The sequence below is a fragment of the Harpia harpyja genome, chromosome 19, assembly GCF_026419915.1.
Source record: "Harpia harpyja isolate bHarHar1 chromosome 19, bHarHar1 primary haplotype, whole genome shotgun sequence".
NCBI lineage: Eukaryota > Metazoa > Chordata > Aves > Accipitriformes > Accipitridae > Harpia > Harpia harpyja.
The window spans coordinates 3,085,419-3,108,767 of record NC_068958.1 but is presented as its reverse complement, the minus strand read 5'-3'; the positions used below and the strand labels follow the sequence as shown (position 1 = coordinate 3,108,767).

At 55.7% G+C, this 23,349-nt stretch overlaps 1 protein-coding gene across 10 annotated transcripts in view; it reads right to left on the bottom strand.

The window, feature by feature from the left end:
- Window positions 1–4,587: 4,587 nt before the first annotated feature.
- The window catches only part of KCNT1 (potassium sodium-activated channel subfamily T member 1), an 89,371-nt gene continuing 70,609 nt past the window's right edge, over window positions 4,588–23,349 (bottom strand). For 5 of the 10 annotated variants that reach the window (XM_052815480.1, XM_052815485.1, XM_052815488.1 and 2 more), the window contains 22 exons: window positions 23,001–23,181; window positions 22,741–22,905; window positions 21,728–21,864; window positions 21,419–21,482; window positions 20,477–20,585; window positions 19,830–19,938; window positions 18,773–18,922; window positions 18,365–18,603; window positions 16,576–16,792; window positions 15,527–15,632; window positions 15,238–15,410; window positions 14,949–15,020; window positions 14,526–14,660; window positions 14,149–14,260; window positions 13,381–13,482; window positions 13,177–13,260; window positions 12,675–12,803; window positions 12,235–12,255; window positions 11,305–11,608; window positions 9,216–9,278; window positions 6,036–6,120; window positions 4,588–5,558 (listed from right to left, as the gene is read on the bottom strand). In XM_052815480.1, coding sequence (XP_052671440.1) covers window positions 5,438–5,558; window positions 6,036–6,120; window positions 9,216–9,278; window positions 11,305–11,608; window positions 12,235–12,255; window positions 12,675–12,803; window positions 13,177–13,260; window positions 13,381–13,482; window positions 14,149–14,260; window positions 14,526–14,660; window positions 14,949–15,020; window positions 15,238–15,410; window positions 15,527–15,632; window positions 16,576–16,792; window positions 18,365–18,603; window positions 18,773–18,922; window positions 19,830–19,938; window positions 20,477–20,585; window positions 21,419–21,482; window positions 21,728–21,864; window positions 22,741–22,905; window positions 23,001–23,181 — 2,878 coding nt within the window. In that variant the 3' untranslated portion in view covers window positions 4,588–5,437. Of the gene's footprint in view, window positions 5,559–6,035; window positions 6,121–9,215; window positions 9,279–11,304; window positions 11,609–12,234; window positions 12,256–12,674; window positions 12,804–13,176; window positions 13,261–13,380; window positions 13,483–14,148; window positions 14,261–14,525; window positions 14,698–14,948; window positions 15,021–15,237; window positions 15,411–15,526; window positions 15,633–16,575; window positions 16,793–18,364; window positions 18,604–18,772; window positions 18,923–19,829; window positions 19,939–20,476; window positions 20,586–21,418; window positions 21,483–21,727; window positions 21,865–22,740; window positions 22,906–23,000; window positions 23,182–23,349 lie in introns of those variants that run through there. The other 5 variants (XM_052815483.1, XM_052815487.1, XM_052815482.1 and 2 more) reach the window with 4 other exon arrangements.

Below are 23,349 nucleotides of genomic sequence, written 5' to 3'. Positions count from 1 at the left end.
AGGCACTTGGAAGAACGGTTTGAAGCATACAAAACCATGGCATTACATGGAAATCTTACCAAAGAAAAAGCTTCTTTTGAATGTATCTCTTTCAGGGAATAACTATAAAAAGTGAATTTACAGCAAAATAAAAAATCCTTCATGGTTTTGGTTTCCTTTTTGTTTCCCAGCCACATCAATAACATTCTCTTTTTTTTTCCTTCTAATGTATATTTTAGTGTCTAGATTTTTCTCTTCTAAAAAGTTTTCAGTTTGGAAGTTAATTTTTCTCAACTGGGGCAAAGTTTTAAATGAATTTTTGGTCGTTTTGCAGTATTATTTCCTCCTCTTTTACTGCTTCTCTTGCTGTGGAAGGTGAAGCAAGATAAAAAGCAGGTACAGCCAGGTAAAGAACCTACTGCTGAGAAGCAACGAAGCCCTCTTGGCATGGTGACAGAGCAACTGAGAAACAGGATCTGGTGACAGTGACAAACAAAGGTAAAGCGAGCTGCGACCCTGGAAATCATAACACAGAATGGTTGGGGTTTGTTGAGAAATGAAGGTAGGTAGGGGAGATCTCGCAGCCAGGGATCTGTAAGTGGAAACCGGAGGCAACCAAAACCAAGCCCACTTAAGAAACGAAGAGTACTGCGATGCCGTGGGCACGTGGACAAGCTTTCACAACTTCACTAGAAAGAGCACTGTCAGTAATAACTATTTTTTTTTAACCAACTACAGCAAATGCAGACAGGTGGAAAAACCACTGAGTTTTGTGTTGTAGCTAATGAACCACGTAACAGCTCATTCTTAACAAACATTTCTAGTTACCTGTAGTAATAATATGGAGTATTAACTCCTGTTCTGCAGTCTTTGATGGGCTTTCATAACAGTGAGGGCTGTTTGTGGTGGTGTTGAAATTACCTTCTTCTGGTTGGAATCATAATTCAGCTGCACTGGAAAATCGGAAGGAATTTTTTCTACATGTATAGATTTGTCTTGTTTAAAGACAATAGTTAAAAAGTAATTTTAACAGGGACCTGGCTTCCTGCTGTCCTCCTTGACTTGGGTACGTTTCCAGCAAAATGACTTGACGGCTTCCACATTTCTCACTTGTACATGTATGTTAATCCTAGAATAATCTTCACTATTTAAGGTATATTGTTTGTGTCCTTCTGTATGATTTTTAAATAAATATAATTTCCTTAAAATGTCTAATAAAAACAATCTCTAGTTGCCTGTTGTTTGCATTTGATTTCAAAGTTAAAATGTAGATGTGTAGTATGCTCTAGAACTGGGTTCTCTTTCTGGAAATCTTGGGATGGGGACATGAAGCATAGAGTCAGTGAAAGATTTTGAAGTGTTCGGAGGTAGAAGAACATGTACTGAATCCTGGCTCAACATCAGTAAAAAAAAAAAACTTCAGTTAAATAGCCACAAACGTTAATGCATTTGTTGAATCATAGAAAATAAGGATTAAATAATGAATTAAATGACCTTTAAATACAATGTTGGAGTTGTACTGTTACTGTAACACAACAGCAAATCTAACATGCCCTTTCTACATTCATGCACAAAAAGTTTTGAAAGCTGATGTTAAAAAAAACCAGTTTCTATGTGTCCCAGCTTTGGAAGAGGACTTGAAACACAGGCTCCTAAGTCGTAGGACTTTGGCACTCTGAAGCCACATCTTGCCATGGATTTTAAAATAAAAGTTTGCTCCCCCCCCAAAAAAAGAGAAGACAGCAGTCTACTGTTGCTGCATGCAGCTCTTTTATTTTCATTTGTCTTTACAGAAATGTGAAGCATCTTCACAATAATTGTACAAAACCATCTGCAGTTGGCTGGCTGCAGTGCAGCCCAGCAGAACATGTCACAAAATTGGGTCTCAGAGAGGAAAGGTGGGAGTTTTATCTGCTGTTGCTGATAAAAATCCATGCATGAGCTGACGTTGAGAGACAACTGGTCTCACTCAGGGGAAATAAAAATGTCATGTTCTGTATAGATTGAAGTTAAAAGGGGTATAACAGGAAATAAATATACTCTAACATTTGTTTTAATATTTGATTTTACTTTAATGCATGATATACGGATTTAGTCCATATTTAGCATATGAAACCATTAGTGGACATGTAACATGCGATGGAGCCGTTCGCTAGTAAACCTGAAAATGCCGCAGCCATCCTCGTTTCTGCATTCCCCCAGGGCCTGTCATGTCTTTGCTTTAGAACACAACTGTTTCCTTCAGAAAATCCTATTTTTCTAAGTTTATTCTCAGCAGCTGGAAGCAATAGCAATTGTTTTCCTCTCCCCATGGGAAGTGCAGGATGGGGGTTGTACCAGGCAGCTCAGGGAGAAAGTCCTCCGTTGTGCACCCCTCCAAGACAGCCCTTTTATAAGCAGAAACAACTCTTCTTGATGCATCAACATTTCCAGGACCATTACAAAAATAAAATACCTTTGTTTTTACATTAGTATTGTAACTGAGTCTAAAGAATTAGAAAAATTAAACGTTTGCTTTTAGACTTGCATTGACCACAGGTAAGTATCTACAGTATTTATTTCAACATCCCATTAGAATGTCTGCTATAAATTTACACCATAGAAAGAATGTATGTAAAACGCGTATGGTTTATACACGTAGCTTTCTCTTTAAATACATATATTTATACATTAAACAAACAGAAGCATTGTCAAAATGCAGTAATATTGAGGGTTGTTATTTTAATAGTTTTACAAACCACATGTAGTCTACACTTCTTTTGGTATGTGAGTTTCCTCTTACGTTAATTATCTCCTCGATGAAGGGTCAATAAGACTGGCGAGTGCCCAGCGAGGAAGGAGAGGTACCTAAAGCTGAGCTCCTGCCGCGGCACCCGCTGTCTTTGCAGCCTGCGGGGCCGCTGGCACGAGGACCCTTCCCTCTCGGCAGCACTTGGCTAACCGGGATGCTCAGCGCTGTGTCATTTGGCACATCCCGCAAGTCAAAAAAAAAAAAAAAAAAAATTAAAAACTTACGTTCTGAGTAGTTAAACATGTGCAGGTAATCACGTCATCCACACGGCTTGGGTTTTTTTGAACCTGTAATACTGCTTTGTTCCACTCTCCCATGAAAGCTAAGTGGGGATTGGAAAATGACCTGTCTGAAATCTAGACAATTAAATATATTAACACGTGAAGAGGCATTTCTGGAGTTATCTGAGCATCTTGAGGCTTTAACACAGACCCGACATGTGCTTTTGTACTTCAACCGCGCTCACTTTTTAGCCTACAACAACTTTTTTTTTCTTTTAAATGATATTTTTGGCATGCTAAGTTACCAACAGAAATAAATAAAACAACATGTATCTGCCTTAACTGAATAGATAAAAAATTAATAATAAAAAAAAAAAAACCCAACCCAAAACAACCCAAAAAAGTATCAGAGCCAGTTCTGTTTGTGTCCACACCTAAGTGTAGCCAAAGGGTCAGGCTGGGCTCATTGCTTTTACCTGCGGTTCCTCTCCGAGCCCGTGACGTACCGTCAGCTGATGGTGCCCAGTGCAGGTCACCCAGGGCCTTGTGGCCAGCACATCAGGAAAAAATAGCAATTAAAAAAAAAAAAAAAAAAAAAGACTGACCCCAAACCCCATCCAGGCCCAGAAGGTCTTTCTCGCCTTCTCGAGGCAATGCCAGCCCCCGCGCGGGTCCTACCCCCACCCCGGGCATCCTCGTTCCTCACCCACACGTTTCTCTCCCATCGCTGCTTTCCCACGGGGCGGGCAGCACATCCCCGCGGGCTGGGGCTGCCCCAGGACATCTCACCAACTGCTTAAAACTGCAATTTTAAACGGGCTTTTTGGGGTTGGGTTTGTTTTTTTTTTTTTTTTGTAAACAACTTTTATTGGGGGTGTCATGGGGAACGAACTGCAAGTGTTAATGGCAATAAACCATTCAGCTGGCAGCAGGTCCGGGATGGCTGATGGGATTTCATGGTGATGTTGTGCTTTACAGGCTTCTTGTTTAAAAAAAAAAAAAAAAATCACATTGGAGTTTTAATATATGAATGTAAAAGTATATAAAGTTAACAACTCGGTTATTCACTTGGCAATCAAATAAAACCTTTACACATCAACGTTGTAAAGTGTGCAAAAATAGATGGAAAATACATCTTGTGTTTCTGCTATCGAAAGGTCTCTACGGGTCGGCCGATGCAGACCGAAAGCGCTTGGCCAGCGTAGGCGATGCGGCGGCGGAGGGTTTAACGCTGTTCTGTACATTCATGCACCTCTGCTGCAGGCGAAGCCGCTCGGACGCGCGGTTTTGCTGGGTTATAAAGTCGAGCGAGGACGGGAGGAGCTGCCAGGGTGGGCACGGGGGGGGGCCGGGCAGAACCCGCTGCCTTTAATGGTGTCACCGGTCCGTGACCCAGGGGAGGGGAAGGGGTTGAAGCCATGTCCAGGCTGCGCTAGCCGGGGGGGTGTCGGGCCCCAACGTGCCCCAGGAGGGAGGGGAAGGGGCTGAGCCGAGACGCCGACCCACAACACCCAAGGGTGCGTGTCCCCCGCCAGCCTGCCCCGTCCCACCCCCTCCCCGGTATAGGGACCCCCGAGTCCCTCGTGTCCCCCCCCCCCCGGGCAGCCCCGACAGCAGTAGCAACGGGGAACGAGCTCGGCGGGGGACGCAAACCCAGGGGCACCGTGTCCGCAGCCGAGGCACGGGTGACGAGAGGCATTGCCGCAGGGATGGCACGGCTTTCGGTCCCCTGGGTTTGGTGCGTTTCGGTTTGGAGATGTCAAGATGTGCTGGAGGCACCGGAGGGGGCTGCACCGCCCCGTCCCACCCTGTCCCGCCTCGTCCCACCTTGTTCCATCCATCCATCCCGCGGCCACCGGTGAGTCCTTCCCTGCCTCCCGGCGCAGCTCCGAGCGCTCCTCACATCGACGTCCGTAACAGAAAACCAACAGAGGATGAAGAACATGAGTTGAGTGAAAGAGCAGAAGTTTGGGTACCCCGGGGGATACCTGGTGAAGGAGGGGGAGGAGGAGGAGGAGGGGTTTGGCGCAGTTTTGCTCTTGTATTGACAAGCCCCATCAGATGCAACCAACGTGCATCACCTGGGGGCAATATTAAACACAGTCCTCCTGCTCACACAGGGTCAGTTGTCATCTGGTCTCAGCCACGTCCCACCAGCACCAGCGAAGACTTTCTCACTAGTTGCGGTATTCGTATAAAAAGTTAAAAGCCACGGGGCGTACGACGGCCGGCTGTCGGTCTGTCCGGCTGTCCCGTCCCTCCGGGGGGGGGTCCCGGCATCCCTTCCGCGGCGCAAAGCCAGGCCGGGCATCGCCTTCCCCCGGGGCAACGGGCACCCGCGGGCGGCAGCAGCCTTCCCCTCCGGCTGGCCGTCCTCTTCTTCTTCACCACCTCTCCCCGGAGCCCTGCGGCCCCCGGCAAGGGCGTGGGGTGCGGGGGGGGCTGCTCACAGCTGGGTCTCGTCGCGCGTTTCGGGGTTGCAGGAGCCCAGCTTGTTGCTGCAGCTGCTCTTGCGGCTGTGGCCATCGTTGGCCACGTGGGCCAGCGGGTCGGAGCGGATCAGGTACCTGTGGGGCACAGCACGGTTACGCCGATGGGACCCCCCCCCTCCTCCCCCAGTTCCCCAAGGGCAGGAGGGAGCTGTGCAACCCCTAAATTGGGGTCTGGCCCATCCTCGAGGCCAGGACATGTGGGGATGTCCCACAGCGTTTTGCTGGGAGCTGCTGCTCACGGCGGCAAGGCAGCTGTTAAAATAATTAGGAGTTATTTCTGCGGGTGCTGCACAGCGGCAAAAGGCAAGGGAAAACCTCCATGCATCCAAGTCGGAGCAGTGATGAGCGAAGCTGGGGCTGGGGCGGTTTGGGCGCTGCTCAGGAACATGGGGAGGGGAAACAGCCTGGGAAGGAGGCAAAACCCACTGGTTTTTATGAGAAATCACGGCAAGAAATGCAACGGGGTCAGCCCACGGCGCTGGGGCAGGTCTGGGGGCACGGGGAGCGCTCTTGCCTGGGGGGAAGCCCACGGGGGGGGGGGGCAGCACCTACACGATGTCGTTGAGCTCCAGCCGTGTGTCCGGGGGAGGATTGATCAGGACGTAGGACAAGGTGTTCTGGTGGTCGTTCATCTCATCTGCGAGAGGAGGGGAAAGGGCTGGTGAGGGATGCCCCGACAGACGCCCCGACAGACGCCCCGGTGGCCCTCCCTCCCTCCCGCAGCCCTGCTGCAGCAGCCCCGAGCACATGGCTCCGAGAAGTCACGGCTCGTCCCCAAGGACAGCAAATGGGTCCCTTCACTGGGGGAGCCCGGGGGCAACGGCGTTGCCACCGAGAGAGCACCGAGAATATCACTGCCACCTCCCTCCGCACCTCCCCAGCCGCTCTCCCTGCCCGGCATGGCCCAGGGGCTTGGCAGATGTAAGTCTTCAAAGTCCCCGCTCCCCTCCCAAAAAAAAGGAAGACGTCTTACCTTGGTTTAGTGCAAAAAAAGGGAACAGATTAGTCTTGCCATGTTAGGTATAGCACAACGACTCCAACCACTGGGTCAGGGCAGCCAAACCCCCCCCGGGCCGCTCGAACGCTCTGCCCGCTTGTCCCCTGCTTGAATTACTTAATTTAGCATCATCCAGCAACAGGTTTTGGTTCAAAGATTGCTTCTTTCTCCTGCCGAAGGGAAACCGCCTCCGTGGAGTTTCAGAGCCATCGATGCCATTCGGGGACGGCTCTAAACTACGGTGACCTCCCGGGGGTCTCGGGGCCACCAAGAGCAGCACCCATGGGTGCTGCGCAGGGCGAACGGGCGGCCTCGAGGCCGGGGGGGGCCCTGCGCTTTCCAAAATAGCTGAGAACAAGATCATGGGTGAAATGAATGGGGGGTGCAAGGCTGCGGGCGGCCGGGGAGGGGGTGGAAGCTGCGACAAATAACACCATTTACAGACGGAGTAACTGGGTGCGGATGGACAGGATGGAGAGGGGATGGACAGACGGACGCCAGGGGCAGCGTGATGAGCGCGGCGGGACACCAGCTCGCTGCAAGGCTCGTCACTGGGACGCCTCTCCGGGCTATTAGAAAGGCTTCTCTGAGCAGCACCAGTGTACACCAGATGTTTGCCCATCTCGGCCAAATGGAGCTCGGTCTGGTGGGCAGCAGGACCAGGGACCGGCCACTGGGACAGGCGTTAGCTCCGGGCTGGGGGCTGCTCCCTGCAACCTGTCCTGCCGTTCCCACCGTCCCATCCCTACTGTCCCCCCCTGCCCCGGCCACAATCTGGAGCGGATCGCCCGGTCAAAGGCTGCCCTGCCACACGGCGGGACACAGGCCGAGTCTCCTGCCATCACAGCACCCATGGGTGCGCGATCACCCCAGGGACGGGGCAGGGGGTGGCCAAGCCAGCCCGTGGGCGAGGAGTACCACTTCTCTTCAGCCTCGAGACTGGGGTGAAACCTCTGAAGCGAGGCTTTTCTCGAGCCGTGAGCTGAGCTCCAGCCGCCGCAGCCACCAGGCAGGGCATCCTGCGCAGGGATGCAAACGGGTCCTGCCCCGGGCTGCCTTTGCCACGCATTTGGTCCGGATGGGCCCCAGAGCATCCCCGCGGCTGGACCACGCCGGTACCGCGCACAGCGGCGCTTGCAGGGGGGGCACGAGACCCTCGTTTTGCTGCTCAGACACCTCCCTGGCACCTCTGAGGCCACAGAAGGTGCCGCAGCCAGTGGATGACTGGGGAGGTGCCGTGCGGGACCCCCCCCGAACTGGGCCGGGGTGCCCAGCCCCAGGTGCCGGCCGGTCCCTCGAGGCGCCGGAGAGCTTCGGCCATCCCAGTGCTCAGCCTTACAGCGAGGAGGGGACAGGGGGTGGCAATGCTGGGGCACAGGAGGCACACGGACCCTGGGACCCGACGGGAGACACGGGGTTTGCCATGACGGGGGAGGGCCCTGGTTCGTGGCAGGTTTCCCTGCTCCATGGAAGCACCTTTTCCTGACCCCCCATGCAGCCGAGCCAGGCACCGCTAAACCCACCAAGTATATTGCCATATCGTCCCCTGCGGCACAGCGGCAGGGCTCAGCCCAGCGGCACCCTCCAGCGATATTTTTTTTTTTTTGGCGGGGGGGTGGTGGTGGGAGCCAGCGCTGAGCTCCAACTCCCGCACCCACGCAGCCCCCCCGGCAGCGATGCCACCACGTCAGACGTTTCCCCGTGGGTTCTCCTGGTTTAGCAGGCAGCTGGGGTGAATTGACGGTGCTGGGCCCCTCCGCGGCAGGAGACGGGCTCTCGCTCAGCCCCAGCTCTTCTGCGGGAAGGGGGGGGAGATACCAGTGGGGTCTGAGCTCTGCCCAGCACCCGCCACCCAGCTGGCAATATACTCTGCTGGCGTGGGGCTTCCATGAGCCCCAGCTGGGGCTGCTTCTCTGATGAAGGACACAGTTTATAGGAAAATGCCAACTTTTCACCTTAAGCATGGACTAGTGAAGCCTAAAATACAGCTAGGTCGGGCTATCGCTAACCTCTAGGCTGCTGCGGTAAAAAGGGGCCTTTCCAGGGCACTTTACACCACTGCGTAAAGGTGTAAATGATGCAATAACCCTGCAGACGCCAACAAGGTGCCCTGGGGTGTCTGCAGCACGGGTGGCACCCGCGGCTGCTGCCGCTGCCTCGCGCCCAGCCCAGCAACCCCCCCCGGTTAGAAAACAGGGTCTGCTAACGCTTGAGAGTCGTCCAGGAACGCAAACCAAGGATTGCAAAGGGCTTTCCAAGCGCTGCCTTGCCGCTGAGCTGCGGCTGACCCACGTGCGGTCAAGAGGCGAAGGGGCCGGTGCAGGAGCTCCAGCGTCTCATCGCAGCACACACCAGCAGCTCCGCTGCGCTCGTGTCCCCCCCCCCGCAAATCCCCTCCTCGAATTGCCACTGGCTTTACAGACCAAAACCAACTTACAGAGCAATGGAGGGAGGGTTTCTTTTAATGACAGCCGAGGGCTGCGATTTCCCTGTAAGAATTCAACTAGAAAAGGGTCCCTGAGGTTTTTATCTCCATGACTTCGCAGAGCCCTGTGTTTGCACCGCCGTTGCAGGACGGGCTTTTGTTTTCCAAGGCCACCCAACAAATTAGTGCTTGAAAGGCTCGGGTATCTAAGGTGAAAACCGGCAAGGGTGTGGTTTGGGCTTAGCTGGCATGATCTTGTTGTACGCTGCACGCCGTGAGTCACGCGGGACTCCCAGGGAAAGGGAATTACCTTGCAAATATCCCAGGTTTACCCGATTCATCACATCACTGGCTGTTAAATTTGCTACATCCTCTACAGAACATACAGGGAAAGGCACAGACATAAACAGAGAGAGAGAGAGAGGTCAGCAAGCCATGATTCGGCAAATATCAGAGACGAGCTCCTGCACTGCAGAAATAAAATGAGCAAAAGAAAAAGGAAAGGGGGAGAAGGCAGAGCAACGTGTCCTTCCAAAACGCCACGGGTGTCCAGACACTGACGGTGACACACGGTGACAACGCACAGTCCCAGCACAGCCGGTCGCAGACGTGCCGCAGGGGCTAGGGAGCTGCTGGTCCCCCCGCCATGCCCAGCGCCCCGGTCCCGGCCGGGCATTGCCCTCCCGCCCTGACGGGAGACGGGTCCTGCACCCCCCGCTGCCTCTTTGCTTGCCGGAGCTCCCCCGGTTTGCTCCAGCCAAAATTTGCCGGATCGGCCAGGAGAAGGATGCAAACTCTGATGCTAACCCAGCCAACGGCGCCCCGAGCATCCCGGCGGGGCTGGTTGCAGGGCGGCCCGTCGGGACCCTCAGCCGAGGCCGTACAGGCAGGGAAGCTGCCTTTGCTTTAACCTCTGCCTGCGTTTGCAGGGGATGCCACGCCACGGCCTGCCCTCCGCAGCACCCGCTGCTGCAGATCTTGCTTTGGGTGCGTGGGCTGTGCTCTGGGTGCACCCTGTTTCCCAGCTTCCTACGCCCAGCAGCTGGGTAAAACAGCTTTTTTAAGGCGGTGCATGCCATCAGCCGTGCTCCGGACCCTGCAACAGAGCTGCAGGGAGCTGGAAGTCCCCCAGAAAAAGCAGCAGAAACTTTTAGGACTAGTAATGTAGGAAAAAAAAGAGAGGGGGGGATGCACGGCTGCAAGCCCTCGCCTGGCATGCCCTGTGCCCCCTCTGTCCTGCCGCAAGCCGGCCCTCCTGCCTCCCTCCCCTCCACTCCAAACCCTCCTGCGCTGCATTTCTTTACATTTTCTCCTCCTCTTTCACACGCCTAAAGGGCTGCGAGGGAGAAGCCAAGATGGGAGAGGAGGAATCCCCCCTCTGCCTCCTGAAATCGGCCCCCGTCCCCGCTGGGGCACGGTGTGCGGGCAGGGGCTGGCACGGGATGGACGGACGCTCTTTGAGGATGGAGCAAACAGGCAGCAGCACAGGATGGCTTAAAAGAAAGAAAGGAAAAAAAAAAAACCCAAACCAAACAAACCAAGGAAGCTGTGGGCTACAGACTTTGTCATAACGGGGTGGGGAATCATCTGGGGGGGACACAGACGCCAGCACCGACGGGACGGGCGGGTGAGAAGCTTCACGAGAAATGCGGCTGCACGGAGGGACCCCGAGCGCTGCGGACGCCCCGGGGCCGTGCGGGTTCATCACAGCCAGACACCGGTTTCACACGCAATGAAGCAAACCACTCAGCCCTGTAGCTACCGAAGTGTTTTCCATGGAAGAGTTTTATGAAGGATAAAAGTCTATAACAAGAGGGGTCTCCGCCAGCTGACGGGGCTTCACCTCTCCCTGCCGCACTAGGGGGGCTCTCGGGCAGAAGGGTTTTGCTGACTTGGAGTCAGCGTGTCCTGAACCACCGTTTCTGCACGGCCAGAAAGCTGGGGGGGCAAGCGGGGCATCGCACCCAAAGGCTGCACGGCGGTGCTCAGTGCAGCTGCAGGCAGAAGGGTGAGTTACTCTGCCGCTGCAAACTCCTGCCTGGACCCATCCCAGAGCCCCGAAACAGGGGTGGCTGCCTGCAGTCGGCTGGGGGGGGGTGGCAGGCAAGGGGGCTCTGCACCGCGGGACCCCAGCCTTGAATGCGCTCATCTGCAGAAGCACAAGCAAGCTGGGGAATGAGGTGCCGCTCGGAGCCGGGCCTGGCAGCGCCTGCAGGGTTAGGCTCGGCTTGGGGTTAGGCTTGGCATGGGGTTAGGCTCAGCTTGGGGTTAGGCTCGGCTTGGGGTTAGGCTCGGCTTGGGGTTAGGCTCGGCTTGGGGTTAGGCTCGGCACAGGGTTACCTGAGGAGCCCGTGAGCGGGATGCACCACCGCAGAGAAGCGCAACCGAACGGCACTTACCGTACCCGGTCGTGGGCAAGCCCAGGTGCTTCATACGGTTTTTGACAAGCTCAGAAAGCTCCTGCCTCTCGGAGCGCCGGTACAAGCTGAGGCGCTGCTGGCTGATCCACTCGGCCGTCTTGCTGGAGTGCTTGTTGCCTTTCCTGCTCAGCCGGCGTGCCCACTGCATGCTCTTGCGTCGCAGCAGCGGGTGCTCGGACTGGTCGCTGGAGCACGAGTTCCTGTGGTGGCTGGTCTTGATGCCCCAGTGCTCCTTGACATCCTTTGTGTCCTCGCAGTCCTCGACGTTGATTGAGATCTGTGACTGGAAGCCCAGCAGGTCACGGGCGGAGGGGACCCCAAAAGAGCCTGTCCTATCTCTGGTGGGGTGGGATCTCTCCCATGGGATGGGATCCTTTCTCTGACCCACACGCACTCTCCCGGCACACCATCTCCGTACTGCTAAAACTACCTGGCCGGCAGATTTGGGATAAGCACTGTCGAGTGGAGACTAACGGGCGCCTGACATCTCTCCCACGGTTATGTCTGGGCTGCCCAAGGGACAGCCGTGCCCTTGTCTCCTCTTTCATCTTACCGCAGACATGCTGCCGCATCTCCGATACAGCAATCCCCACTGGTGAGCAGGAATTTATTAATAAAGCAGTTTAAAGCATCTCTAAGAAAGAGGTGGATTGCATTTAATTAATGTCAACTTTCAGCTCCCTGTAGCTGCTTCCTACAAAGCTGAAAACGGAAGGTACTTAAAACAGAGCCTGGCTCACTCCCCTGCTCTTATCCCAGTTAATTATACTTCAGGGCACCAAGGACTTTTGTATTCCCGGACTGCTGAGGCTCAGCCGGCATCACCCTTCCATGGGGACCGGCAGCGCCGTGCCGTAATGCCCGACACCCCCCTCGAGCGCCCGGCGGCTGGATGCGAGCGGCACTCACCTGCGCTCTGATGTCGTGGGGCTGCAGCGGGGGAAAAGGAAGGAAAAATAAAGTGTCAGCCCGGCAAACGGGCAGCTCTGCTGTACCACATCTCCCCCGCTCCCCGGGGACTCGATGCCACACGGCACTGCGGAGCTGTGCCGAGAAAATCCCCCCCGCTTCCCCACAGCCAGGCTGCTGCCTGGAGAGACGGGCATTTACACCGACCCAGCTTACCCGGCTGGGGAACCAGGACACCACGACCATAACGCAGACGCGGGGCCGCTAACGAAGCGAAGGCAGAGCTTCCCCTCCCCTCGCTCCCCCACCGCTGCTGCAACCAGGTCCGAGGGGCCTCATGGACCCGGCCGGCCTCGTGGACCACATCTCTGCCGGGCAGTGATGCTCGGCTGGGACCACCAGCAGCCCCTTCCTGGCACACGCCATCACCGTGCCCCCACCTCGGAGGTTGCGAACATGTGCGACTCCGTCCTGTAAATCCCGATGGGAATCTCTGCACTGGAGGAACAGAGCTTCTGGAAGAGGCGGCCGTACGTCCGGATCCAGAGGTCATCTTCGGTGATCTTCATCTGAGCAACAGAGGACAAACATCAACCGCCCTGCGCCGCACAGAGCCCGCTGAGGAGCACCTCGGGGCTGGTCCCGCGCTTCACACCAGCTCATCCATGTCAATCCCAAAAGCGAGCCGGACCCCACAAAAAAGACCAGGGGCAATTTCCAACCTCAGCTTTCAGACCAGGGACTTTGGGCAGCTGGCAGCTCTTGGGCTTTTGGGCTCTTGGTAGCGCTGAGGTTCCCCGCACACGATGGAGGGCAGCGATGACCTGGCAAGGTTCCCCAGAAGAGGGGAACCCTCCACCCCCCGTGCGCAGAGTGACAGATCCCACCAGATCCACGATGACTTGGCCCGATGGTTTGAACGCGGAGGGACTTGGCACCTACCGCACAGAGGTAGCCGGAGCCCGGCGTGGTGTCGAGGCCCAGAAGCAACCGAGTGATGGTGATCATGTAGTCCTTCACGAATGACTAGAGGGAGACATTTGGGCAGGAAGCCGGAGAAAAGGTTTGCTCAGTTATTCATTGGGAGATGCAAAGGGGTGGCCACAGCTGCAGGGATGCATTACCCAGAGCCTGCCGGGCTCTCACCTGGTAGAGCAGCGTGTCCAGCATGCTGATGCTGAAGACCCTCCCGGCCGCGAAGGGCAGCCGGAACATGAAGGCCAGGTTGGAGCCATTCTCTCGCTCTTTCTGGAAGAGGAAGGGGAGACGTGAGCACCCACAGGCAAACAGCATTGGCAGGGGCTTGTTCACGTCCTTCCAGGGCATTTAGCAAAGAAAAAAACCACTCAACCTCCCACGCACACAGGTTGCACAGAAACTAGGAGACTCATGAAAATGGGAGGACACCAGCGTAGCGTTTCTGGTGGGTGTGCCAGGAGGGAAGCAGGGCAGCATCCTTACACTGGGTGAAAGAGGGTTTTTTTTCCTCCATGGAAATGTGTGAGAGATGGTTGGGCTTTTTTGACATGGGCTGGATGTGGCCCTTTCACATGTCCCAGTGTCTGGTTCAGGGGTATTTTCTCCCTTGTCAGAAGATCTGTCTCAGCACAGTGACTCCACTGCCCCCCTTCCTTACTGCAATCACAGCATTTAAACCCGGTTCAGAGATCCAGTGTGCCCAGCACAGCACTAGGCAAAGCAGCACAAACTCCAGCCACCTATATGTAGAAGGAGGTAGCTAGTCCAAAGGTCAGCTGCCCACTTATTTGTTTGCTGCAGGTTATCTCGGGTAGATGCACACTAACTATGGTAGCTGCAGCATCCAGAAGAGCACGGGACCTTGAGGAGCTCAAATGTAGTCACTCTCAGCATTGACTTCCCAGGCCCCACATGCAGGGGAAGACCTTCTCTTACCTTTTCTAGCTTGGAAAGGGCAAGAGAGTAACTGTCCTTTGCTCTGAACTGCATAAACCTCATGTTGGAGGGGTGGGTCAGCTCTGTGATAATGCTGAGGCTGGGGAAGAGCCTGCAATGGAAAGAGACCTGTTGTCCTGCAGCTCACTCAGAAGTGAGAGCACTCCCTGCATTTAAAGGCTGAGGAAGACCAAAACCATCCCCGTGCCTGTCTGAGGTCAGAAATAGCTGATTAGATGCTGTTTCCTAGAGCGAGCCCAACCGCAGATGTGTCCCACCGCCCATAGCCACCACCCCAGCCACCGGCACCCTTCCCGGTCTTGTCTCTAGCAGAGGTAAGTGGCCACAATGGAGCCGGGGCAGTGGTTACCCCTCACCTGAACATGGTCTGGACGTTGACAATTGTCTTTGCATCCGCCATGTAGTCCTCCTCGGCGCTCATCGTGCTCTCCTTGTCCACAACCACCAGGTTGTCGGCATAGATGATGCCGCACTGCAGCAAGCTGTCCAGGCTGGGCAGTTCCCAAAGAGAAGAGCGCAGGGTCAGCCCTTGGAAACGACACAGGGAAGCAGCACGCTGCAATACGCAGCGCTACAGCAAGCCCAGGCTGCTCCCAACCACCAGTTCTTCACCTGCTCCCATCTACTGGGGGGGGCTGTCAACCCAAGAAGCCAACGGTGGGCTCACCTCTACGGTACCAACCCTGGGGCTTCTCATGGGATGACCCAAAAGTCTGGGCTGGGGTAAATGCAACACATTTAAGCACCGTAAGTAACAACAGCTACACGCGGAAACCTACTTGTCGATCGTGCCTTCCATGTAGTAAACCATGGGGAAACAACAGATGGCTTCCAGAAAGTGGTGCTCGGGCCTGGAGGAAGAGCAACAGAGAGCAAAGTGATTCAGCAAGTCCATGGGGCAAAGACGGACACAAAACCCACACAGGAGTCCCCAGGGCCAACATCAGCTGAAGGACCCAACAGTGGCACTGCCATTCCTCCACGCTCCCATCCCCACAGGACGAGATGCCCACGAAAACACAGAGGAGGGCTCGGTGCAATGGAAAACATCCACGGAAAAGTACTTGCTTGTTGTCCAGCAGCAACACGATTGGGTTCAATTCTTTGCGGGACCGATAGTACGCACGAAGGGGGACAATGAAGTTATAGAGTCCATTCCCAGCCGTCTCTGCCGAAACGATAATCAGTTTGTTCTTAAACCCGTAGGCTTTGGCGTCTTCAAAGCTGTTGTGCTTGCAGCCCTGTGTGGGGAAAGCAGCGCAGGGACTCAGCGTGCAGCTCTCGGCCGCCCGCCCACCCACCCACAGAGCCGTCCCGCTCCTGGGGGGGCTGCAGCCCCCAGGCAGCCCCATCGTACCTTGTCCAGCCTCAGGCAGCAGAATGGGGCTTTCTCGGGTAAAAGGTGGCACAGAGTCGGGGAGCTCCCAATGTAGGGAGAGTTCGGTGGGTAGCCTTTTACGTACCTGCAGCAGAGAGAAAATCCAGCAGCGTGAGGACATGGGGAGAGCTTTCCATGTATACAACACTCAGACGCAGGAAAAACATTTAATAGCAGCAGCCCGGGATTCAAGCAAATCACTGGCAAATGCTTTGCAAAACTCTCCTGCAGCAGCTGGAAATTTTCCAAAATACACATATTTTGGAATCATTTTTGCTATGCAAAGTGTCATGAGATTGTAAATATGCAGTGATCCCAGCACGGGTGGAGAAGGCAGCAGATAGGACCATTTAGCCCAGTTGAAGGGAGACATGGCAGTGACCTCCAGGACAGGAGGGCAATGCTGAGCCGTATAAAGAAGCAAGAAAACTCATCGTCCATTTTTAGAGGTTGTTTTGGTGAACAGATATTTAAAAAATCACCACTTGTATTTTTGATGGAACCAGAAGCAGAAATTTTCATTTAAACAGCATCTAAAAGTGGACATGAATTAAAAGCCAATTTGTCAGAGTTTGCAGATACTCAGTAAACTCCCCACATTGCTATGACAGCATCCAAACAGGTAACCAGTAAAGCAAGTGCTTATCTGGCTGTCATAAACTAACAACCGACTTTAAAGCTGGAGTAAATATCTATTTTGTATTTTTTTAGTTATGTGCAATAGAGAATAGGATCCCCTTCACGTCGGTGAGTGAAGGGAGGCGAGAGGACTGATGGAACAACCTGCCCATCCCCAGCAGTGTCTGCCTTGGTGCAACTTCGCTGATACCCAGAGGAGACTTCTCCAAAGCAGCCCAAACGGCTGACGGCCAAGCGGTGATTGCCCGTGTTCCAGACATTCACGTGCTCGAGCAAAAGCTGAGAGGGGCTGAGCCTGAGCATCCCTCAGGCACCACTGAACGCCCATCATTGACAACGGTCCCCGTCTCTGAAACGAGGGACGGCTCAACCGAAGGCGGGCGACTCACTCCACCACCGCCGACCCCTCCTCGTCCGACTGCGTCATCTCATCTTCCGACTGGTCGCTGAGCAGGTCGCAGGGCAGCAGGGACGAGGTGTCGGCCAGCTCAAGGACGGGCGCGATGCTGGGCCGGCGGTTGCCCGAGCCGTTCTCCGCCGGCAGCGCCAGCTTGCTGCTGTTAGCGGGGCGGCACTCCGTGTTTTGCAGGTCCATGGCTACTGTACCTGGACACGGTGGGGAAGGAAGCACAGCAAACATGCTATAAGGCGGTGAAGAGAGCCACGTCAGCAAAGCATCACGCCCTTGAGCCCTGCACGGGGACGAGGTGGAGCACGCAGGGCCGTGCATCCTGCCTGCTAAATACAACCCAGATGAAGCTAAACCATTCGTGGGCACAGGGAGTGCAGGCAAAGCACCCACCAGCGACCTCCGCCTGGGCATTGCCGTGTGGAGCATCTCCCTGGGGGCACGGCTCAGCTGCTCCCACGGTGGGTGCAGGCTGCTGGCCCTGGGGACTGTCACCCTCTCTGTCACCCAGCTGTGGTCACCTCCGTTGCGCAGGCTGAACCGCTTGCCCACCTGCTGCGCATTGAACCTGCAAAACCTGGCTTTATGGTAATTTTTATTATTCTGATGTATCTCGGAGATGACAACCCTCCAGCCTAGCCCCTACCTGCAGGCTCTGGGAGACACCAGCCAGGTTAGGAACGAGCTGATGCCACCGTGTCTGCCCCTCGCTGGGACGCTGCCCTCCCCAGGGACACCCCTTCGCCCCGATGGTCCTCAAGCCCCCAAGGAGAGGCAGGCAGGCAGCCCCCAACGCAGCGCAACACCCTCATCCACCTCCTGCATCCCTCTTGATCAGCTCCAGATTTTCACGTGGGACGAGAAAGGCCTCCCCATCCTGTCCTCCAGCAGCTTCCAAAAAACCAAAAATATTTACCAAGTATTGACCAGGGCTACCGAGTCACCATCACAAACCCCCACCAAGGCTCTCATCTGAGTCTTGGCCAAACAGTGATTTGTAGATGGGCAGGAATGCGGGGAGTTTCCCAGCAAGCAAAGTCCAGATGCTGGGCTCGCCGGGCACCACTGCCCTGCTTGCACTCGTGCGATTTCTCTCCCTCTCGTTACTCTTTGCCAAACTCTTTGCCAAAGGTCCCTCTGCAAAGCAGCTATGTAACGAGAACACTGACATGCTGTTCAGCAAAGTGCTTTGCAGCTTGCTGGGAGATAATCTATGCAAATTGCTGCTCATGAGTACAAACGCATAGATTATTTGCCTGAAATATAATCTGCTCATGTAGCGCAGCCTCCCCAAAACTTGCTCTCCCCAGATACAAGCTGGAAGTAATGACTCATGGTATTTTTTATTTGCGAAAATGCACTGCTCGCTGCAGAGCAAACTACGCTCTTCATCAGGTTGTGAATCATAAACGTGATTTAGGATGCGGCCAATGGCATTTATTATTCCAGCCAGGGCTTGGGGGATTTATGCAAGTACTGTTAATGATAATGGACATCATGAGTTTTAATAATGATATTTGAGCTTGCTGAGAGCACCCAGGGTGCAAGGAGCAGTGTGTATTTTACTGGTGAGGTGACCAGGACAGGGGATGGAAAGGGATTTTCAGTGGCTTCAGCAAAACTGAGGTGGGGGGCATGGCAAGGAGTTTGCAAAAAGCAAAATAAACCCAAACCCGGGGAAGGAGATGGGGCGGTGTGTGCAGGCTCCTGCCCCCCCTTCCCGGGGAGCCCCGCCGTCCCCCTGCGCTGCCGAGGCCCCGCCGACTCACCCATGCTGGCGATGATGCTGTGCACGGGCAGGCGGGATGGGCCGTCGTAGGTGCCTCTCCTCGCAAAGCCCTTCTTCTTCTGCTTCTCCTCCTGCTTGAAAATGAAGGCGGAGTTCTCCTCCTTGGTGATGTTGATGTAGAAGCAGGTGTCGGACGCTGCCATGATGTGCCGCGGGCCGGGGTTCAGGAGGATGCTCTTGTTCTCCTCCCTCCGGATGCCGATCAGGCAGACGCCGTACCTGCGCCGGGAGCACGACGTGGGCATTCACAGCTGGAGAAAAGCCCCTTCGGGACTTTGTCCCTGCACAAAGGACCTCGCAGCTCCCTCCAGCCCCGACTCCCCAGGGATGCAGACTGGCAGATAAGCCTTGCCCACCCCTGCCCATCGCCCCCCCCCGCCGCCCTCACTTCTTGTGCGCGTGGAAGGCGGCGTAGGTGAAGCTCTTCCCCTCGTACTCCATGAAGAACTTGCTGTCGCCCATCCGGATGTGGTAGACCTCGTTGCCCGAGCAGCGCCCGTACATCCGCTGCCACTGCTCCGGGGACTCCTGGCCCTCCCTGCAACGACAGCAGCAGCGTGCCGGGACGGAACCCCCGGTGCCAGGATGGAACCCCCGGTGCCAGGATGGAACCCCTGCATGGTGCCAGGATGGGACCCCTGCATGGTGCCAGGACAGGACGCCCCGGTGCTGGCACAGACCCCGGCACGCCAGCCATCTCCCGGGGCAGAGCTGCACAGTGGGAGTGTTAATAAGCGCTGAAACTGCCATTTAGCCCAACAGCGGTGAAATTACAGCGACGTGTCTCCACGAGCTGTCGGTGTTTGCACGCTGAGGACGAGCTCATTTTCATTTCTGATTTTAAGTGCCTTTTTATTTAACAAGGGCTCCCCGGGGGGCTGCAGAGCCTGTGTTGGCAAACAGCTCTGAGCATGGGGCAAGACTCATCTGGCAATGATGTTTCATAACTCTTCTGACGGCACTTTACCCAAAATTCAGGCATTTCTGACTGGCCAAGGAGTGCAGGACCCACACCACCGCTGTATTGGGCTGGCAGAGCTCCTTCCAGCTGTGCTGTATATAAACCCACCAAGCAGCCTGCAGGGTCCGAGCTTGCAGGGGCTGTGAATCAACCTTCCCACCAGCGGGACCATGCCAGTATAAAGACGACATTTTTTATTCCCAGCGTCTGGAAAGGTGGTGTTGGCCAGCCCATCTGCACTCATACGTTCCCCCTACAATATTGGCTTTTGCTCCCAACCTGGCCGGGGGTCAGAGGTCCCGCTGTGCTCCTCCAGACCCACCCCAGACCCCCACCCTCTGCCCCTGGGTCCAGACCCCCGGGTCCTGCCGTCCCTCCACGCTCAGGCTGGGGCAGCGGAGGCAAGGGCAGGGGCGGGCAGGGGCGGGCAGGGGCGGGCAGGGGCAGGCAGGGGCAGGCAGGGCAGTGTGCGGGCAGCACTCACTGGCCGCGGGAGGTGTGCACCAGCAGCGTGATGAGGGTGGAGGTGGCAGGGCAGACGCAGTTCAGCGCCAGCATGGCGTATTTGCACTCCTCTTCGCAGACGACGTGATCTGAAAGGCAGAGGGGACCGTCACGGGGACAGATGGGTTCCTTGGCCAGCCTGGTGCCCGGGGATGCGGTAATTTTGGGGTGGTGTTGGGGGCTGGGTGTTTCCTCCTGCTGCCAGTCCAGGAGGGCTTTCAGCCGATCAACGGCCCATGAGGAACACCACAAATGGGATTAATGCAGGCAGGAAAAGAGGGATGCAGGCTGGAAACCAGCCGGGTGGACATCAGCCCACCAAGGCCACCACCGCTGCACCCGCAGGAACGCAAACCCAAGCACACGTGGGACTGGTGTGCCCGCACGCAGCCCATCCCGGGGCAGCCCGGAGCCAGCTCTCCCCCAGCCCCAGGCTTTAGTGTGCATCATGATAAGGGGGCTGATGGCCCTAAAATATCTTCCAGCAATGGGGAGGAGTCTCAGCACCAGGTCACAGACTCCTCTGAGATGGAAACATCACTGGAAACATCTATCATGGCAGGTAAGACAGCCCAGCCCGGCGAAGCGAGCGGTGCTGCCCATCGCTGCACAGCCCCTCTGACTCACCGGCAAACTTGACGTGAAACTTGTTTTCAGGCTTTAAGATCTGAACGTAGAGAGGACAGTTTGGAGCAAAATCTTTCACAGCCCAGGCTCTCAGGATGGTCTGGTGGTCCTAGCCAAGGAGAAGAGCAAGAGCTACTTGTCTGATGGCTTATTTTCCCCAACGCTTCTACACCCGGGATGAACTGCAAAGCACCCAGCCACCGTGGAGACATACGGCAAAGGCTCCTCCAACACCTGCTGCTAACAGGGGATAACCGCCCTCTCCCGCTCCCCAAAACCCAGCACCAGTGGGAAACTGGGACAGCAGAAGGAAGGTGAGCCTGCAGGGGCTCAGCCAGCGGTGTGCTGCTGCGTGTCCTTGTGCCATCCCCATGTTTCTCCATGGTCACTCCCTGCCCATGGGGACCCTTTGGCAGTTTCCCTACAAGCAGGAGTGCCAAGTGCCAAAGGAGGGAAGGGCCAGGCAGCACCTTGGCAGAGGGAGGGAGCGTGGCACCCCTTGCTCTGCACGTTAGCACCAGCAGAAAAGACCCTCCAGCGGGGCTGTGTGGGCTCAGGACAGCATGGACAGGCAGGAGCCACCGCCACGGCACGGGCAGCATCCCTGGCACCAGCCAGCAGTGAGGGCTGTCACCGCTGCCACCCACTCCCTCTCACAGGGCTTCAAAACTAAGATCTTCCCAGCAAAGTCTCTGTCCAGGCTGGGATAAGATTGCATTAGGGGAGGAGGTTTTGGGGTGAGCTGCCCAAAGGAATGTGGGGTGCATAGCCTGGGTGGGTGCCCAGGGGACAGAGCTCAGCACTCAACCCCACGCTCTCGCCCCGGCTGCCTCCCAGTGTGCTCCTTTGCCATGCAGAGGCAAGATGCAGCCATCACCCCGGTCCCTTCTGGCCTGAGAAACGAATAATCTCCGACCGTGCCATCCCCCAGGCCTGGCTTACCGCTGCGGTGCGGTCCACCTCGTTTCGGCTGCTGAGAATGAAGCAGGCTTCTCCGTTGTCCATCCTGCAAACAGAGAGCAGCAACCCCATGAACTGCACGGGCCAGCAAAGCCAGGCATCTGCCCATAGCAGCCAGGATGCTGCCACCCCCCTCCGAGACCCCAGCGAAGGCATGCAGGGATGCCCATCGTCATGCATCTGGGCTGACATTACTGGGGACCCTCCTCTGCGGCTCCAAGGCCTGCGGGCAGCTCAGCAGCGCGGCAGGACCGGCGGTGCTGCGGATGCGCAGCATGTCCCTCTGCTCACTTGGCTCTCATGAGGTCCTGGTCCTTCAGCGCAGAGCCCTGGAGGTAGATCACTCGCTGCGACCACAGAGGGATCTGCAGGACCCGCCGCACCTGGATGTCCATCTCTGTTGGGCAAAGTATCACCACGTAGTAATCCTGGAAGAGAGAGAGGCTCACGTGGGTCAGCAGGCTGGTGGTCCCGCACACGCCTGCCGCAGCGAGCTGAGAAATGGGGTTTTGCTGCCTGAGAGAACAGCTCCTCTGGGGCTTCTGATAGTTGTCACCATGTGTGACACCCCCTGCCCCTGCTCTACGGCCCTGGCAAGGGTTTTGGAAAACACATCAGCAGCTTCACCACGCTGTTCTGCATAACGAAGCCAATGCAGGCACATCTGCATGCACGCAGCAAAGCGGAGCCTCTTGCAGTTACAGAAACAAGCAAGATTTTAAAGCCTGAATGTGTGGAATCAAGGCTGGGCGATGGTAAAGAAGCATGTGTGAGTGTTGGAATGAAATGCAAATCTGAAATATGTCTGTGATGCTCTCGTCTTGGGGACAGGGAAAGGCACAGTCATTTGCTTGAAGATCACTCACTATGTGGGGATACTCCAGTTAGAGCTGGGTAAATCCCACCAAGGTTTAACAATTACATGTTCTGTTTCTGTCCGAGATTCTTCATTGAGTAAAGACGCCCTCCAATCTAGAAAAGTCCCTCTGGCCCCTCTCCATGTACTTACACACTGCTGTAACAGGCCTGGCCAGAAAACGGGGCGGATCAGGCAGCGAGAGCCCCACCACTGAGATGGCAAAGCGAGGTGGCCCTACGGTACCACTTGTCACCTCTCCTCGGCCAGTGCAGCATGTACTTCCCAGTGCAGGGCTGGATGGTTTTTACCTTATTCTTTGCCACATCCACTGTAGCTGGGCAGGGCACTCACCACCAGCAGCGACCCAGCTGTGCCCAGTAAGGCTGCGAGCCTGGCAAGGGCAAGCATTGACCGAGCACAGCGTGGCAACACGCCTGGTCCTCACCTGCAGGCGTGGGTGGGCGTAAAACTCGTTGAGGAAGTCCATGAGGAGATCGATCTTGAGGGAGCTGACACAAAGGACGACGTGTTTCTCCGTCTGGGCACGGTGACGGCTGTAATTGCCTCCCGACTTCTGCCGCTCCATCCACAGGTAGACAAGCTCCTCGAACTGCAAACGAAGGCAGAGAGCTGATGTCCCCATCGGCAGGGCTGCCCGGGTGCAGGCTCTGCATCCCTCCCCATCCTCGGCTGCGCTGGTCTAACCTGGAGCGGCAGCACGACCAGGGCGACGCAAATCATTATCACGACGAGGAGCTGGGAAGGCCAGATCTTTGGTGTCACGTCTCCGTAGCCCACGGTGGAAAAGGTGACGATGCAGAAATAGAAGGACTTGAAGAGGGAGAGCTTCTCGCCTGCTCTTTCTAAATGCTGGATGCCACAGGTCCTGAAGGGAGAAAGGACACATCACAGCGAGTGCTTCCCTGCCCGGGAGACATGCAGTGCCCGTAGTGCCTGCTGCAGTCAGCGGGGAACCCTAGAAGGTGACTTACACCCATGTCCATAGAATAAATTAGTCTGTAACATGCTGTCAGCATCAGCAGTGGATTTATGT